Source organism: Gadus macrocephalus, chromosome 3, assembly GCF_031168955.1.
Source record: "Gadus macrocephalus chromosome 3, ASM3116895v1".
Lineage (NCBI taxonomy): Eukaryota > Metazoa > Chordata > Actinopteri > Gadiformes > Gadidae > Gadus > Gadus macrocephalus.
In genome coordinates, this window is record NC_082384.1 from 14,705,751 (window position 1) to 14,723,746 (window position 17,996).

General features: G+C 43.9%; 1 protein-coding gene across 3 annotated transcripts; it reads left to right on the forward strand.

Moving 5' to 3' along the window:
• The first annotated feature begins 314 nt into the window (after positions 1-314).
• Positions 315-17,963, forward strand: LOC132454271 (broad substrate specificity ATP-binding cassette transporter ABCG2-like). Of its 3 annotated transcripts, none has more exons than XM_060047528.1 (16): positions 315-560; positions 1,748-1,980; positions 3,104-3,163; positions 3,258-3,372; positions 3,678-3,830; positions 7,294-7,451; positions 9,626-9,777; positions 9,959-10,060; positions 10,399-10,661; positions 13,053-13,135; positions 13,931-14,020; positions 14,149-14,273; positions 14,482-14,636; positions 14,936-15,025; positions 15,832-15,941; positions 17,417-17,963. In XM_060047528.1, the coding sequence occupies exons 2-16, from the start codon at positions 1,769-1,771 to the stop codon at positions 17,562-17,564; spliced, it is 2,016 nt and encodes a 671-aa protein (XP_059903511.1). In that variant the 5' UTR covers positions 315-560; positions 1,748-1,768; the 3' UTR covers positions 17,565-17,963. The 3 variants fall into 3 exon arrangements, with proteins under 3 accessions (XP_059903511.1, XP_059903510.1, XP_059903508.1); XM_060047527.1 differs by having other exon boundaries at positions 316-565; XM_060047525.1 differs by lacking the exon at positions 315-560 and adding an exon at positions 594-793.
• The last annotated feature ends 33 nt before the right edge of the window (positions 17,964-17,996 follow it).

Sequence of the window (17,996 nt, forward strand, 5' to 3'; positions counted from 1 at the left end):
GTTAATGTCCCGAATCCCGATTAACTATTTGGGACTTTCCTTTTCAAATAAGAGATACCGCTACAATCCCAAATATGCCAGTATTATTGAAATTCAAGATAATGCATTAAGTGAATTTACAAAAAATACAAGCTACATTCTCTTATTGACTTCAGTCCGAACTCCCTGGCAAATGACATTAGGCTACTCAAATAATTATATAGCCTATTTGAAGTTTATTTCACCCACATTACTTGAAATTAGGAAAAATCTAAAAGAGGTAGTCGACTAAAATGTGTTAGAAAATGTGGCGACAGCAGCAAATCAAATTACATTCAGGCAAGCGGTCAGAGTCAGACCCTCGGGGTCAAGTGAGCGGTTCAAAACATCTCGTCCACGAGTGTGTGTTTGATTGTAATCGCTCCTGTCATGCCCTTATGTTATTTGGGCCCAGCCTCGGGGAGCTGTTCGTCATTGAGTCCTCCAGCGCCGTCGGACAGCACTGAGGTATACAGCCGAGGACACACAGGGGCTAGCCGGGAACGCGTGGCTCAAGGAGACCCTCTGATTGAATAACCGAGGTCTGGTAAGAGAACGTGTTACATCTTCAAATACAGCTGGGGTTGAGTTTGTAATCATTTGCGTTATTTGTGCCCTTGACTTTAATTCACACCGGACTTCAAGTTAACATTACACATGGATGTAATACTAGAAAGACTGTTTTACATAAGAAGTCCTCCTAAATAATTGTTATGTGAGCCGGTGACCGAAACAAGAATAGATGGGCTGGTTATTTACAGAAAGACTCAAGCACGTAAGTACCACGATCTCTTAAAGGACTCGGTGTTTTAAAGTTATGATTACAGCAATGATGCATGCAAATGCTGCTTTAAAGCAGAATCGTTTTATTTACAACTCTTTTGTGGCAAAACCAACATAACATACAATATGCCCTATACAACATTGAAACACCTTACTCTGAAGATTCTACTTAACTGCAAGACAGTAAAGTTAACTAACACCTCATTACTTCAAAGTATGTGTTCCTATTTGTTTACAGTAGGATTCCAATGTTATGGATTGGTATGCGTTTTACAAACAATTAAAATTAACTAATATATGGCACATCTACATTTAAAGCTACACTTAGCTTTTTGGATATAGACTATATGGGAAATAATTATTACTGATTATACTAATAAATTGATTGATTGGTCCTACATTTTGGCAACATTTGAATTAAATATGATCCACGGTTAAAACTTGACAATAACGCCCGGCCAAATTTAAGAAATTTGATTTCCATTTCCAAGAACATTAGCAAAGTATGTTTATTATAATTTTGAAGCAAAAAATTATGTTCAGCCGCTGGATTGGAATTTGGTTAATACTGGACCAACGAAAATATGCTTGACCAAAAAAGGTGTAAAAGGTCAAAAACGTTGGCACTGTTTTTATTTGGTTAGGCTCTTGTATTGTTATTTTTATTAGAGATAGGGTTAGCAATAAGGGGAGGGGGGGGACTGGTGAGCCAGGAGAAAGTAATTAATATTGGTAAATTCTGCATGAAATTGTCATACTTTATATGGGCTTGCATGCCCAAATATTGGTGTATAATCTTTTTATTTGTTGTTAAATTGTATCTCAAATCTGATTCAAACTTATACAGTTAAACACATTTTATGAATTGTTATGTTTTCCTTGTTAAGCACTTTCTATTGCAGTTGTGCGTACCAGGCTGTATTAATGCAGTTTAATTTCTTGACAGGATATAAGTGGTGGTGTGAAAATGGTCGAGAAAGTGGGCCACATTAATGTCGCCATGCTGGACGACATAAGCCCCAAAAACGGACTGAAGGGTCCCACTTCAACCTTCAGCTCTGCACCCTGTAGTGCCACTGTCAGCTTCCACAACATCCAGTACAAAGTCCAGCTGAAGAGCGGCTTCCTCTGCATCGGGAAGAACAGCCGTGTTACCCGGGAGATACTGGTGGACCTCAAGTACGCTTTCCTCAAACCATTTTAACCTCCTCACCCCAACAGATACCCTAACCTTAACCTCGACTAACTATAACCTCCATAACTAACCGAAATCCTCTCCAACAACTTGAACCTCATACAACCTTAACCCCCTTCAACCTCAAATTACCTTAACCTCCTCAAGTGATTTTAACCTCCTCGATCAACCTTAACCTCAACCAACTATGACATCAAACCTTAACTTTAATCTCAAAGCACTTTGTCCTCAAATCCTTGTAACATCCCGCTATACGTTCTCTTATCTTTACCCTCTCACGCTTTCTCTTAGTCATTTTTTTCAAAAACGTTTTGTATGATCTTTAAGAGACCAAGAATAAAACGTAATAAGCAATTTTCTCTTCGTAGAAATGTGTTTAATGATAATAATTATTGTGTAATATTTATCACTGTTTTTCTCCCTCCAACTTCAAAAAGAACATCAATAATATTACAACAGAATAAAAAATACTTCTTCAAATGCAGATCCTGTTTCTAAAGTGACGCATGAAAATAGACTATTTTTCCTAAACATGCGTTAAACATGCGTTAAACACGCCAGACGTTTCCCATGAAAGAAGAAGGCATCTTTTCACTCTTGGACCGCTTCCCGCCTTGGTGTTAATTATGTGATATTAAGCATGGGTTCCTGCATATAATCTCTCTCCACTAAATGATAGGGCCACCTGCCAGGCAGTGAAATTAAACATTGTGTCCTTTCCCCAAAATCTCTTCCATCTTTCCAATGTCTTTGTCGGAAAAGGTTTTTGTGATGTATCAGCTTTAATACTATTTTTGTTTTTAAATATATGTATTGTTGGACATTTAGACTATTTGATGTACATTGTAAATGCATGTATATTCTTATCACCATATGATGGTTAATGTCAATTTATTCTGTTTTAGGATATGATATGATTGGTTTGAACATGTTTTTTAAATCCCATCCAAAATTTGGGAAGGAAGACAGGCTAGATGGTTAAAAGAGGGTTGGAATGACGTTTAGCAAATAGGGCAGCAGGTTGGAATAGTACCTGGGCCATATACACAGGGTATTGCCGCCGTCATAATATTAATTATAATAATTGATAAATGTTTCCTCTCACAGTGGGGTCATGAGACCCGGGCTGAATGCCATACTGGGACCCACTGGGAGCGGGAAATCCTCGTAAGTACGACGCTGCTTTTTACAAACCAACGGTGCTGTTTACAAACATGGAAACGTGGTACCACTTTCATGGCTACCCCGATGTCATCCGCAGGTTCCTGGACATTCTGGCAGCCCGGAAGGATCCGGCGGGACTGTCCGGAGAGGTTCTGATAGACGGAGTGCCTCAGCCGCCCAACTTCAAGTGTCTGTCAGGCTACGTGGTTCAGGTTGACTATTATTATAATTATACAGTATCTTGTGTATGTCAGTGTAAGCATTAAGACCATCAATATCATTATCGTTTTTATTTTATTTTTTTATGATTCACAAGTTAAACATAAATGGTTTATTTCTTGTATGATTATTTTTTTGTTTGTTTTAAATGTGGTTGTAGAAATGTAAATACGCAATATAAACATGAACATTATTGCCGGTTGACATAAACAACTTGAGCCTAGCATACAAGGACCGCAAGGACAACAGTAGCTCCCCTTGCTCACCTCTCCGCCCCTTTAAACCGCACCCCGCGCAGGACGATGTGGTGATGGGCACGCTCACGGTCAGGGAGAACCTGCGCTTCTCCGCAGCGCTGCGGCTGCCCAGCTCCGTCTCGCAGGCCGAGAAGGAGGCCCGGGTCTGCCAGCTGATCAGAGAGCTGGGGCTCACCAAGGTGGCCGACTCCAAGGTAACTCCCTCTCGCCGTTACTCCTAATATCATCTCAGTTCTCCGGCTCATGTCTGGGATCCTATTAATACAAATATAATTTAATCTAAACTCTCAATCTCCTATCTCCTTACTTTCTCCCAATGATGAAAAAATATCTATATTTTCCTTGACAACTAATATCTACTCCAGTGTTTCCCCTAGGATGGAGTTGCAGCAGCGGAGGGGAAATGTTATGTTTTTTGCGCGCAATTTTTTTTGTGTGCTCGCAAAGCGCACCCTGCCGGGAGGTTTCTATGTGTCTACTGGAAACATACATACAGTACATTTGTGCACATTAATAAAAAATATTTATATCAACAACCACCCTATACATTAAAATCCCATAACCCAAATACTACAGCAATCGAAAAGGTCTGTGCCTCAAACCAATGCATCTTCCCACTCCCTCCCCTCTCCCCATCTCAAAGGTTGTAGTAGGAGCATAAATAGGCCATGCCTCTATTGAACAAGTTTTGGGGCTCTAGAGTCAATAATGGCGACGCTACTGAAAATGTTGCTAAAAAAAAATGTATGTTGACATTTTTGCTAAAAATTAATTTCTTAGAAATAAGTAGAGATATATTTTTCAAAACATAAGGTTGCAGTAAGACCATAAAGAGCCCTGAGGGCGTTTTCATTGCCATAACAACGTGAGCTAATCAACAAGTACAACATGTTCTAGACCAGTGGTTCTCAATCATTTTTCTTTCATTCCCCCCCTAGGAGACAGACATTTTATCACGCCCTCCCTGAATTGAAATAGCCTAGTATTGAGAACCTGCTAATATTTATTTATTTAGATGAATAAAATTAACGGAGATAACATCTGCAACAACTTAAAACTATTTCCAACTTCAGTTTATTAACTCAATATGTAACATTTAAACAAGACTGCTTCGACTCAACCTTAACATCGTTCAGAGTGTGGAAAAAGACCGCTAACCTAAACTTAGCTACTGCTACTCTCGTCGAAAATACTGGAAGTGCATAAATATAAACAAGCCAGCGATTTCCACTTCCACGCCCACAGATTCGTTCGTTGCTCCCCCTACTGTTCTGGCGGAGAATCCCCTTGCAACACGCGCAATCCTTAAGGAACCTTAAAGGAACCGTAAATCAAAACTTGTCTAAAACAAGTCCCTTGTGTAAATTACGTGCTTACGTCTCTGTGTCTAAAACGACCCTAAATCGGCCTTTAGTCCCCTCTGCCGCTCACGCCCCCCCTGACACTTTTAATCAGCTGAGGGCGTTTGCCTGAGTCTCATAGTATTAGAACATGTTGTACTTGTTGATTAGCTCACGTTGTTATGGCAATGAATACGCCCTCAGCTGATAAACTTCAACAGAAAATTAGCACCCATTTCAACATATATTTGATATTTTTCTGCTCCTTGCACCTAATCATGCTTATCATGCTACGCAGCATTACAAGGCTCTGCCGACTAAAACATGAAGCAATTCAAGAAGAGGCATATATAGAATCTTCTTGTGGTCAACTGTCATTTAATAGACATCTGACAGATTATGTCAAGGTTTTAAAATTATAGTATTATTATTACCAGGTCATGTTATAACACAGCTGGAAATCGTGGATTTTCTGATAAAGACTAGCTAGCCTCTTTGACAGACAAAACAGCAGAAACTATGTTAGGTGCGCTCGAGCTGCGAGCTGCCGAGTAACAGGAGACGCCCACCCACCAATCCGACGAGGTGCGGACACACCAAAAGCGTATCCCGCGTACCATGTACGCGCGTAACGCAGCTAAAATGTTGCTTGACCATTTTGTGTCAAAAATGGTCCTACATATGCAGCTACGCGCCTGTGGCTGCGCTGGATTTAGGAGTCCGAGGAAGGAAACCCAAACGCCGCCATGTCTGGGTGCATGATAGAGCTTGAATCGGGTTAGATTAAATAATCTCGGATATAAATAACAATAATCGGGTTAAATAACTTCACATGGTGTGTCTGGTGTGTTTCCAGCATTCGTAGTGTTGATCGGCAGAGAAATAGTCCGCCAAGACGTTGAGGTTGCTTAGCAACCAGAGACTCTGTCCATGCAAGTGAACGGAGCGTTCACTCTTCGTCATAACTATCAAACCAAACATCCTTCACATTCACCGAGTGAACATTATGAAAGTAAAATGCACATTTCTCGCTAAAAATGTTTCCATAAACGCATTTAATGGCGTAACTATGTTACTATTTCCACCCAGAATAAAGAAAGATGTCGGCCGTATGCTTCTGTGCAAGGGTCACTACTCTCTGCCAGTGACGTCGGGTCAAGCTCCACGCTGATTGGCTATTGCGGCTAAGTATCACGCGTATGAGCGTAAAAAGTTAAATTTTTTGAACTCCTCGCGTACGCGCGTATATGTACGCGCGTATATGTACGCGCGTATATGTACGCGCGTATATGTACGCGGCTCATATGCCCCTAATGCGAGTAAAATGTTGCTTGGTACGCATGATACGCGTGTACGCACCTCATACGCGCGTAAACCAATGCTTCCCTATGGAAGCATTGGCGCAACCGCCCTGAAGGAAGGTTGCGCTCGATTTCACTAGCCCATTTGAGCCTGTTCATTAGTGTACACAGCATCCATCCTCTCATTGCTTGTGTAAAAAAAACCGGTAGAATATTCGATTTGAGGACGAAACGATAGGGTGGGCTAAGGCAAGTTTTGGGGCTCTAGAGTCAATAATGGCGATGCTATTGAAATTTTACCATTGTGGTCGTTTTCAGTTTTGCACTTTGCAGACGGTCCCTAAACTCGCGGATGAAAGCCGACTGCTCGTAGAAGACAATGCAATTCAGTTTTGCACTTTGCAGACGGTCCCTAAGCTCGCGGCTGAAAGCCGACTGCTCGTAGAAGCCAAGCAGTTCACCGTTCGCCAAAGACGGCTCGTTTGGATGAAAACAATATTGTAGCTGGTTCTCTGGGTTACTACACTCAATTGTGTCGCAACGATGTTTCACTAATGATCTATTGAACCGCAAACTCCAAATCTGTGGAAGTTCCTCCGTTAATATGAAGCTCTCCTCTTCTCTAGTTAAAAAAAAGTACGCCGCTGAATTTCAAGGTGCATATAGGGGAAACACTGTACTCTTTATCTCATCTCTCCCAATCTCATATCTCCTCATCTGTCTTCCTTTCATCCCTCCTCTCTTCTAATCTCATCGATCCTTGACTCATCTCCTAACCTCACCTGATCTGTCTTCATCTCATCCCTAATTCCCTCTCTCCTAATCCTCTCTATCCTTGACTCCTCTTATCGCCTCTGATATCCTTATCCCTCCTTATCCCCTAACCCAATCGTGTGTGTGTGTGTGTGTGTGTGTGTGTGTGTGTGTGTGTGTGTGTGTGTGTGTGTGTGTGTGTGTGTGTGTGTGTGTGTGTGTGTGTGTGTGTGTGTGTGTGTGTGTGTGTGTGTGTGTGTCAGGTGGGCACCCAGATGATCCGGGGGATATCAGGGGGGGAGAGGAAGAGGACCAACATTGGCATGGAGCTGATCATGGACCCGTCCGTGCTGTTCCTGGACGAGCCCACCACCGGCCTGGACGCCAGCACCGCCAACTCTGTCCTGCTGCTGCTCAAAAGGTCTTCACCAGGACCTCCCTCCGCCCTCCGGGAACGAGCAGTACACATATGCAGATAGCATCCTTTCCCATGCTTTAAGATAGGGTGTCACTTTTTTTGAGTGCGGGTAATCTGGGCTGTGGTCAGGATAGTGTATTGGTGAGGGTTGTGGATGACATTCTTATGAATGACATCAGAATCAGAATCAGAATCACTTTTATTACATCTTATTGTACAGTACACAAGAGTAAAAATCTTAGGCTTGGTTCCTCAACATTCACATAGCAGCAACAGTAAAAGATAAAATAAATAAGAATAAGAAACCATATGAAAAGGAACAAAGTAAAAATAAATAAGTAAGTAGCAGCATCAATAATACTAAAAAGTAATGAGGTGTAATGAAGTATGAAGTGTAGTGTGTTCAAGTGTCAAGTGTCAACAACAGTCTGTTGTTGTGGTGTGCGTGTGGATGGTTGGGGGGGTAGTGTGTTTTTCCAGGTGTCTGACTGCTTGGGGGAAAAAACTGCTTGTGATCCTCTGGGTTTTGGCCCTTAGGCTTTGGTACCGCCTCCCTGACGGCAGTAGCTCAAACTGTTTCTGGTTGGGGTGGCTGGGGTCCCCAATGATTCGGAGGGCCTTCCTGACACACCGGGCCTTGTAGGTTTCCTGGATGGAGGGAAGCTCACATCCGCTGATCCTCTCAGCTGTCCGCACTACCCTTTGCAGCATTTTGCGGCTTTGGGCAGTGCAGTTCCCGTACCAGGCAGTGATGCATCCAGTCAATATGCTCGCCGTTGTGCCTCTGAAGAAGGCCCCCAGGATCTTCGGCCCCACGCCAAACTTTTTCAGACGCCTAAGGTGAAATAGGCGCCGCTGTGCTTTTTTCACCACCTGGTTGGTGTGCTCCTCCCAGGTGAGGTCTCTGGTGATGTGGACTCCCAGGAACTTAATGCTGTGTACCCTCTCCACAGCAGACCCATTGATGGTGATGGGGTGTTGAATCTGTCTCTTCCTTCTGAAGTCCACTACGAGCTCCTTGGTTTTATCGGTGTTGAGAATGAGGTTGTTGTCCTGGCTGTACTGAGCCAGACAGTCGACCTCGCTCCTATAGGCCGTCTCATCACCATCAGTGATCAGGCCCATGACTGTCGTGTCATCGGCAAACTTGATCACTGCATTGGATCCGTGTGTAGCCACGCAGTCGTGGGTGTATAGGGAGTAGAGGAGGGGGCTTAGGACACAGCCCTGGGGGGCTCCTGTGCTGATGGTCAGAGGGGCGGAGATCTTAGGACCCATCTTCACCACCTGTTTTCGATCCGTCAGGACGTCAAGGATCCAGTTGCATAGGCTGGGATCCATGCCTAGGTCCCTGAGCTTCCTGTCGAGTCTGGAGGGGACTATCCTCACATAGGTGTTCCTCTTGTCGAGGTGGGCGAGGGCTAAGTGGAGTGCTGTGGCAATGGCGTCATCTGTCGATCTGTTCTTCCGATAGGCAAATTGGTGGGGGTCCAGGGCTGGTGGCAGCATTCTGCAGATCAGCACCTTGATGAGCTTTTCAAAGCATTTGCTCACTATGGGGGTGAGAGCAACAGGGCGCCAGTCGTTTGGGCATGTTACCTTGCTCTTCTTTTGTACAGGAATGATTACTGATGACTTGAAGCAGGCTGGCACTATGCCCGTGGAGAGGGAGAGGTTGAAAATGTTTGTGAATACACCAGCCAGCTGGTCCGCACATACTTTGAACACCCGGCCAGGTAACCCATCGGACCCGGACGCTTTTCGGATGTTGATGCGTTTGAACACCACACGTACATCCTCTTCTGTGATGACAAGAGCGCTGGCTGTATTATCTGCGTCCTCTGAGTAGGCATGACATGTATGCCACAATAAACAGAAAAGTTAACTGCTTTGGACAGAACCTCTGCTCAATGAAAAAAAAATGGTTCAAGAGTAAATGTCTTTTGTATATACCGGTACTGTATGCTATTTGAAAGACTTTATGTGAAATTTGCACTTGGCAGGATAGTGTAATGGCCAAGTTCTGTGATTGAATACCAATGTCTGCAATCAAGCAATCTGCTCCTTAATGACACAAGTTTAAAATTCACTGTAGGTCACTTTTGATAATCGCATCTGCTGAATGTTTGAAGTAGGGCATAACGTGCCAGCGTCTCATGTTGGTTTTGTCTTTGCAGGATGGCCAATCAGGGACGGACCATCGTCATGTCCATCCACCAGCCGCGCTTCTCCATCTACAAGCTGTTTGACACCCTGACCCTGCTGGTGGGAGGCAAGATGGTCTACCATGGACCCTCAGTCGACACCTTGGACTACTTCACTAATATTGGTGACTCAGACCGCTATCTGAAACGCCCACATGACAACTTTAAGCACTTTATCATGGGGATGCATGACCTTTCATGGTTGTGGTCAAATGTTTATTGGAGGACAATGGGTTGCATAAGATGATGGGCTGACTGCTGTTCATCATGAAGTTTCATTCGCCATGATAACATCTGTTCTCCCAGGCTACACATGTGAGCCTCACAACAACCCTGCAGACTTCTTCCTGGATGTGATCAATGGAGACTACCACGCTTCTACTCTTGCCAAGATGCAAGGCACTGAAGGTAATGCATCACATTCACACATGCATATAGACACGCACTCACTAAAATACTTTTTCTTTCTTAACCACGAATGCATTACTGGTTAAAAAACATTGATGTTGATATGAATACTGATTCAAGATGATTGTTCACGTCTTTAAGTCCAATTTAATTTCTAACACAATCTTTCACTCAAAACTTAAAAGTCTAGCCGTGAACACCATTCTCATGGTCGTCGTTCACAATGTGTCTCCGTCCTAAGCCCTAGCTGGGATGGGGGGGGAACAGAATGCGCATGGCCACCAGGCGCCTAAGGCCCATGACAGTCACCCCCCCCCCCCGCCTGTGTCTCCCTGTAGAGGTGGCGGTGGAGGACCTGCGCAGCTGTAGGCAGAGCGTGGAGGACCGCCTGGTGGAGGACTACCAGACCAGCAGCTGCTCCGCCGCCACGCGGGCCGAGCTGGAGCGCATCGTCCAGGGGAAGCACCGCAAGGCGTCCTGCAGGGGCGCTGCCGCCGCACGCACCGTCACCTACAACAGCTCCTTCTGCCACCAGCTCCACTGGGTCCTCAAGAGGACCTTCCGGAATCTCCTGCTAAACCCTCAGACCTCTGTGGCCCAGGTAAGGCTTCGGGATCGCTGGTGGTCCACCTCCCCCACCCCACCTGTGACCCCATCTTTAAGGTCTGATGGTTTAATATCTTTGTGCACCTGCACCTATCTTTTTCTAATATCATACCTGCGTCCACTGGCATCAGTTTAAGCGCTCAACATCTACCGGTATATCAATATCAATGTTCAAGTGACACTTCCAAGTGAAGTGTGCACATTGTGCCACACTTTGCTGCTACAACACTTTATCATTACCGCAGATGGTAAAGGTTTTGCCCCTGGCTGCAAATCCTTTTAGTCTGTTTTGTGGGCCGCTCTTACGAGTACAAAGACGTTTTGTCCGTTTCTTTAATTTAGTGCCAAATCTCAATAGTTTATGAGTCTGCTATCTCTTGTAGCTTATCTATTGGTAAACACAGATCCTGCATTGGGGATCCAGAGTCCAATCCAAAGGTTATGCTGTGTGTCACAAACTTATTTTTTAATTTGATGTGTTTTGGATCCTTGAGCCAAGACTGAATGAATGGATGGCACCAACTGAAAAGATTGTTTTTCTTTCAAAACTTCCATGAGCAGTGCCAACACCTGGGAACCCATTCTGTTGCATGGAGATCAGAACCTTTTGTTAAAGAGATGAACATTCGAGAACATGGCACACCGGAGATCTGGTTGTTATGGGGAGACTAGGAAGGGGTAGTGTTGCAAGGAGGATCGGGGGGCGGGGGGGGGGGGGGGGGGTTAGCCTCATTAGCTTTCCTGTGGCGTTGAAGTACCGCCAAAAGTCTCCTCACTTTAGGCATTATTAACAGCTAATTGGCCCCAAATAAGAGTCTGAGTAATCCCGTTGGGGGGGGTCCGCGCCCCATTAATCGGCTTTGGTGACTGTTGTGACCCGGCCCTTGGCTGTTGAGTCCGGGGATCTGAAGTGATATCATATCAGCCCCATCAGAGGCCCCCAAGGCTGGGGGCCATCACATGACCGAGAGGGGATGGCGGGGGGGGCCTCTTCCACATGAAGAGCTGAGGGGAATGAGGTTGAACCTTTTTGGCTTATTGCCCTGGGAACCGTGCAGGGACCCCCCCCACCCCCCACCCCCCACCCTGCCACTCAGTGAGGTCATGAGTTGCCTCGCTGGGATTAGAGACGCGTCCCCCCGCTTTCCTCTCGCCCCCCCGCCGGGCACGTCTGGCGGACGACTTTACCCTCCGCTGGGCAGCATCACACGACCCTGCCAAACCCCTGTGTCGCCTTGACCCCGTCAACTGATTAGGTCAGAGGTCGTCCCAGGTAGGATATCAAACCCGTTTCCCCCCCGCCCTGCCTCTACGAACGAAGCCATGGCATGTTGGTCAGCGGTCTTGCAGAGCCAGTGAACCCAAAACCGTTTTAGTTTTTTTTTGACGTGGTCATTTGTGCTAAATGATGGTAAACATGGAAAGCTATGACATTTTATCACTATTTCTGAAATAAGTCCCTGTTTAGAGAAAAATGGGGTAAGATCTCTGGCTTGTTGTTTTTTGTTCCATTCTCCCCAAAACACAATGTGAACATTCTTCTTGTGACATCTGAGTGAATATTCCGAGGCACTCGGCCGTCACAAGCAGGGAGCGACGGCGGCGTGGTTTGTGTGGATGTGTGGAGCTCTGTCGGGGCAGCGGTTTGTGTGGACGTGTGGAGCTCTGTTGGGGTAGTGGTTGACTCCTGCGTCTGAGAGAAAGTTTTGCTTTTCGGACACGTATAGTAAAACGCTACAGTGTGTGGCGCCTTTCATACGCAGAACGATAACGAGCCTCCCTCTTTCCTAAATCTCCACCCCAAAACACACTTTTTTTTAAAGTCGAATTCCAGCTGAAATGGTAGGTTCACTGGCTATTTAAAGCCCTCGAGGCAATTAATGTAGGAGGCTTTTTTTGGTCATATTTTTGGTAACTCTCTTTACATCATGACCACAATCAATTTTAATAAAATGATCTGACAATTAAATAAATATCTGCTGTCGCAGGCCTGTAATAAAATCGTTCAATCATTTATTTTGCCTCCACGGTTGCGTGTGCTCACAGGCAATGCGTGTCCGTGCGTGTATTGCTATGCAGACCTATTGCTAAAGCTAGCAAGCTACTCGCGTGTTTTGTGGAAGTCGCTTTGGAGGAAGGCCTGAGGGGAGGGGTGACATTTTTACAGTCGGATAGTTTCAAAGTTTCTTAGGAACTTTCCGAAACCGACGTGACCAAAGTTTCCTCCTCTCGCAGTTTGTTTCAAATTACATAACCTACCTTTAAATTATCATCTCACTTTCCACTCAAACTAAATAATGCCAATGTGTTGGTTTCACCATTTGTCTGATGAGCATCATCCACTATCATAATGTCCTCGTCTGTGTGTCTCTGTGTGTCTGACCAGGTGGGAGTCAGCCTCTTCCTGGCACTCATCGTAGGGGCCATTTTCTTTGGGGTCAAGAACGATCAGAGTGGCATCCAGAACAGGTGGGAAATGCTATATATCTGTGTATTTTTGGGAAAACATTATTGTTTCGCCATTTCAGAGTTTTGAGAATATTGATGTGGTTTTGACATTTTGAGGATTATCTCTTCCTGGGTTTCGAACTTGTTTGCAATGTTAACAGAAAACATTTTGTTGGGGCTTGTTTTAATCATTATGCTTCGTTGTGCGTTTGTATTGATCCCCTTCCTCCCCAGGTTTCCAGGTCTTTAAATGTAAATATAAATTCCAGCATCACTAATCCTCTTAGCACCGCTTTGATCAGTACCCTCGGGCACAACCTGGTACCCAGACCAGTCACTAGCCAACAGAGCCCAACATTTTTCCTTCAGAGTTCTTACTCTTACTACTTCTCCTCCCCCTTCCTCCCTCCATGATTTAGTCTCAATAAATCTCCACGATACTGACCTTAAATACTCAGTTCAACTGATTCCAATGTGTTCAGCTTATACACGCACCTAACGTGCTTGTCCTTTGTATGCAAAGGTCAGAGCGCATGCAGGTGTCAAAACATGCAGCCCTTCACAGACTTGCGTTGCAGTGAGGTCAGCGGGTCTTCCGCAGTGTGGTGGTGAAACCATCAAATATATTGAATGGCAAACAATAAAAAGTGAACCATGATCCGATTTCATCATTTGAGTACCAATGCACGTGTGCTGCTTATATTTGCAGAAAAATGCAAAAAACACATCGACCCATCATTTTTTTGAAACCTTCTGATGAAGCCTTCCCTTGTTGAGCAGCCGCCCCTGTGACCTCTGACCTGTGTCCTCGTGCAGGATGGGCGCTCTGTTCTTCATCACCACCAACCAGTGTTTCAGCAGCGTGTCGGCCGCGGAGCTCTTCATCTCAGAGAGGAAGCTCTTCTTGTATGTTTTCTTGTTTTCGATCTGTAAAGTATAACTACATGTCGTCATTTATTTTGCCATTATTGTGAAAAATAATTGTACGTATTGTTCCTATTATTATAATTCATATCATTGAATGAATCCAATAGGCACGAGTACATCAGCGGATACTACAGAGTCTCCGTGTACTTCCTGTCCAAGGTCCTGTCGGACATCTTTGTCCTGCGCACCATCCCCGCGGCCATCTTCAGCGTCGTCTCCTACTTCATGATCGGTACCGTCTCTTTACCTCTCTCGTTATTTACTATACACTTGGCAGTCACTGAGCAGACACTCAACCAAAGGGACTTCTTTCATGAGAAACCCATTGAGGAAGAATCGTCGGTGATGAAAATAATGGTGATGAATAACAGATTAAAACACTTCTATGTAATATATATATATATACACACAATAGTATAATATACAAAAATGTAACGCAGGGCTGCAGGTCTCGGTGGAGGCGTTCTTCATCTTCATGCTGACGGTGACCCTGGTGTCGTACACGGCCACCTCCATGACCATGGCCATCTCGGCCGACCAGAGTGTGGTGGCACTGGCCAACCTCTTCATCACCATCGCCTTCGTCTTCATGATGGTGAGATGAGGACGATGAAGATGGATGTACTTTGGAGGAAGGGAGTTGGGATTTGAGGCAGTTGGTGTTGAAATGTTCCTTTATTTTGTGTGTGCCATGGTTGCCTTAATTTGTGTGTGTGTGTGTGTGTGTGTGTGTGTGTGTGTGTGTGTCTGTCTCTGTTGGGCTGTCTGTCTGCCTCTTTTTCTCTCTGTCTCTCTCTCTGTCGGTGTGGAGGATTTGGCTCGCTATGTTTTATTGCATTGTTTATTTTTGTGTGTGCTGTGGTTGCTAATCACTTGAGTGTTGTTGTCTGGTAGATCTTCGCAGGGCTGCTGGTGAACCTTCCCAGCATCATGGACTGGCTGGCCTGGCTGAAGTACTTCAGCATACCCCGTTATGGCCTGGCGGTGAGTCACTGATACAATAACACAAATTTAGGCCTCTGCACATTTATCAGACAAATGACTGCGGTGTGACCAAAATCACTCTGCACCGATTTTGCAACACAGTGATTTTGCTCTGCGGTGATTATGCCCTGTATTCTATACCAATACAGTAGCTTTTCCAGAAAGTCTGTGGCATGATAAATATCAGCACAATGGTAATCCACCACTGGTACAGGTTGAACCAGTTGCCTTCTATAAAAAAAAGTTGACAGTTTTAGAAATTAAATGTCTTCATCTCAACAGCCTTATTTAAATCTGACCATGTCAAATTGTATTTTAATTTTTACATGGTGGTGAATCACCGGTATTAGGCTAGATTGTTTGTGAAACAAAATTGTTTTTCTGGCACCTATTCAACCTTGGATAAAATGATCTTGCATCCACATGAAACTGGTCTGCAGCTAGCTTTGGACACTATCCAATCGCATAGAAATCTTTTGAATAACGCAGAATCATTGAATTTCAAAGGCTTCTCATGGACTCATACATTTGTTATCTGTAGCTTTTCAATGCAAAACACTTAAAATAAAGTTTATATCAAAAGATTTTCTTAGTTTGTCTTTGCAACTTTCCCGTGGGGGTCCTTCGGGTAAGATTTGATCTACTTTATATGTGGGATTTGTTACTGCAGCCTTCACATGGGTATGGCCTATATACAGGTTGGTTATTTTCAATCCTTAGTTGTTAGCAAGTGCGGCTTGTGTACAATGTGGCCTATATTCTTGTAATTACGGTAAAGAGTATCCATGTGCTCGCTCTCTCTACAGGCCCTCCAGATCAATGAGTTTGTGGGTCTGCGGTTCTGCGACACTCAAGACATCTGGACCACCAACTCCTCCTCTCCTGGGAATCACAGCAGCCCCCCCGCTGGGCAAGTGTGAGTGTTGCTCTACGGAAATTAAATGGGAATGAATTCATGATATAATTATGATATTATAATTATGTGCTTTTTCCTCCCAAAAATAGTGTGAGGGAAGGTTTGAAAGAAAAAATCAATATCAACCAAAATGTAAATATTGTTGTAGAAATTTAAACTCAAGGAAGGGGATCAGGTCACTGCCAAATAAATTATAGTTATTTAGAACTTTATTCAAGTAATGCAAAAGCCGAGTTGGTCTGCAGAACACCTGCCTTTCGAGCTTCAGCACACCGTTTTCGTATGCTCGCTGCTGTGATTCCTCCATAATCTCCAGCGCAGGGTTGTTATCAAACAATGCCCATACATGGTTTCACAAACAACCAACTTCCGTTGTTTTCGTTATTCTGGGATTTTCTTTTACCATATCATCATCTAATTTATCAATTTCCTCGTCTGAACATTCTCTAACTCTGTGTCAGGCCCTGTCATGCATGTGTCCTTGACATATCTTGTTGTTAAAGCCCTGAAGACAACTGTACAGTCTCTTCACACCAGGGGTGTAATCTGTCCCTGAACAAACCGTATAGATGCTTTGTTTATCTGAATCTCTCCGGCTGATCCTGCTTTGAGTCACCTAAGTCCCCAGGCCTGAATATTAGTACAAAGTGGTGGCATAGAACATAGGACGACTTTTCTAAGAACCAAGTCTCTTCAGTAGACTGTGTTTTCTCCACTCTTGTGTCATTTCATATTGCATATGAGGCAAGATATTGATTTTAATCCTTCTCAGGGTAATGTCAAATTCTCCCAGAATTTCAAATCAAATGACAAGCCATTAAAATGATAAGCATTTTTTTAAATGTTTGAATTCAATTTAATTCATTAATTTCCAAATGTCCTCCTTTCGCCAAATTCCAAATCTGCTGTAGCTTTCATGCCATTGCTAATTCCGTACACTCATTACCACTGAAAGATTATTATTCCTTTGTTCACGGTGACAAAAGCTGATGATCCCGAATCCTGGTAGGGTATTATGGTTTCAGTCACCCTCCAACCTCTCTGAATTGGCCTCTCCCGGTTTGACTTGAGTTATTGTAGTTTATCAAACTTGCTTTTTGGGATACACAAATCGAACTTCTTACAGGGTTTCATATTAAAGTTAATGTTGTTAATGCTAGTGTGTGGGCCTAACAGGCCAGAGCTACTGGGTTCCCCGATGTTGGTCCTACCTGTAGGCATTCTTGAGCAAGAAAGCCGAACCTACACCTGTTCACCTGTCTTCACTGTGTGTGCTGCTTTGGATAAAAATGTATAAAGAGTAATCAAGTTTGTTTAGCCTTTTCCAGCAACATGCATTACCTCCTACCAACTCTACATTGATATGATTTATGTTGAATCTTTTATGAAAGTCACTTTTTGATGAAAGCCCATCTGCTGCTAAGGGACTAAATAGTGGTGGTAACATGTCTAAGTGCTGCATTGCGTTGTTGCAGGTGCACTGGGGAGCAGCAACTGGACTACCTGGGCATCAAGTACAGCCACTGGGGCATGTGGGAAAACCACCTGGCTCTGACCGTCATGATGGCCATCTTCCTTATCATCGCCTATCTCAAACTCAGATTCATCAAGAAATTCACCTGAAAGTGTCCTTGTGGTAGAGTAGAAGTGGCAGTTAGCCAACAGTCTCTTCCAAATCTCTTGCCCCTTAGGAAACATGCCTGTATGCTGCACTTGTTTAGATCCTTTTTTATATGTGAAGAATACCTGAATTGTTCTGTTTTGTTCTTTAAATGTTTTTGCATTGTTCTCTAAATTGTTAGTTTGTTATGTTCACAGAAAAGTCAAAGTATTAGTTGTTTGAATGACATCTGCTGCAGTTTAGTAGCCATTTCGATGGTTCTTGATTATCATTTTGTATGTGAAGTTTGTTAAACTGTTTTTTTAAATCATGTAGATGTTTATACCCTTGTTCTTAAATGTGTCAAAGATTTTATAATCAGTATTAAAATTCCTCACTGCCAAGTATTCAACCACTTATAATCTAGTGGATGCCTTTCTTACATTCGGAAATTA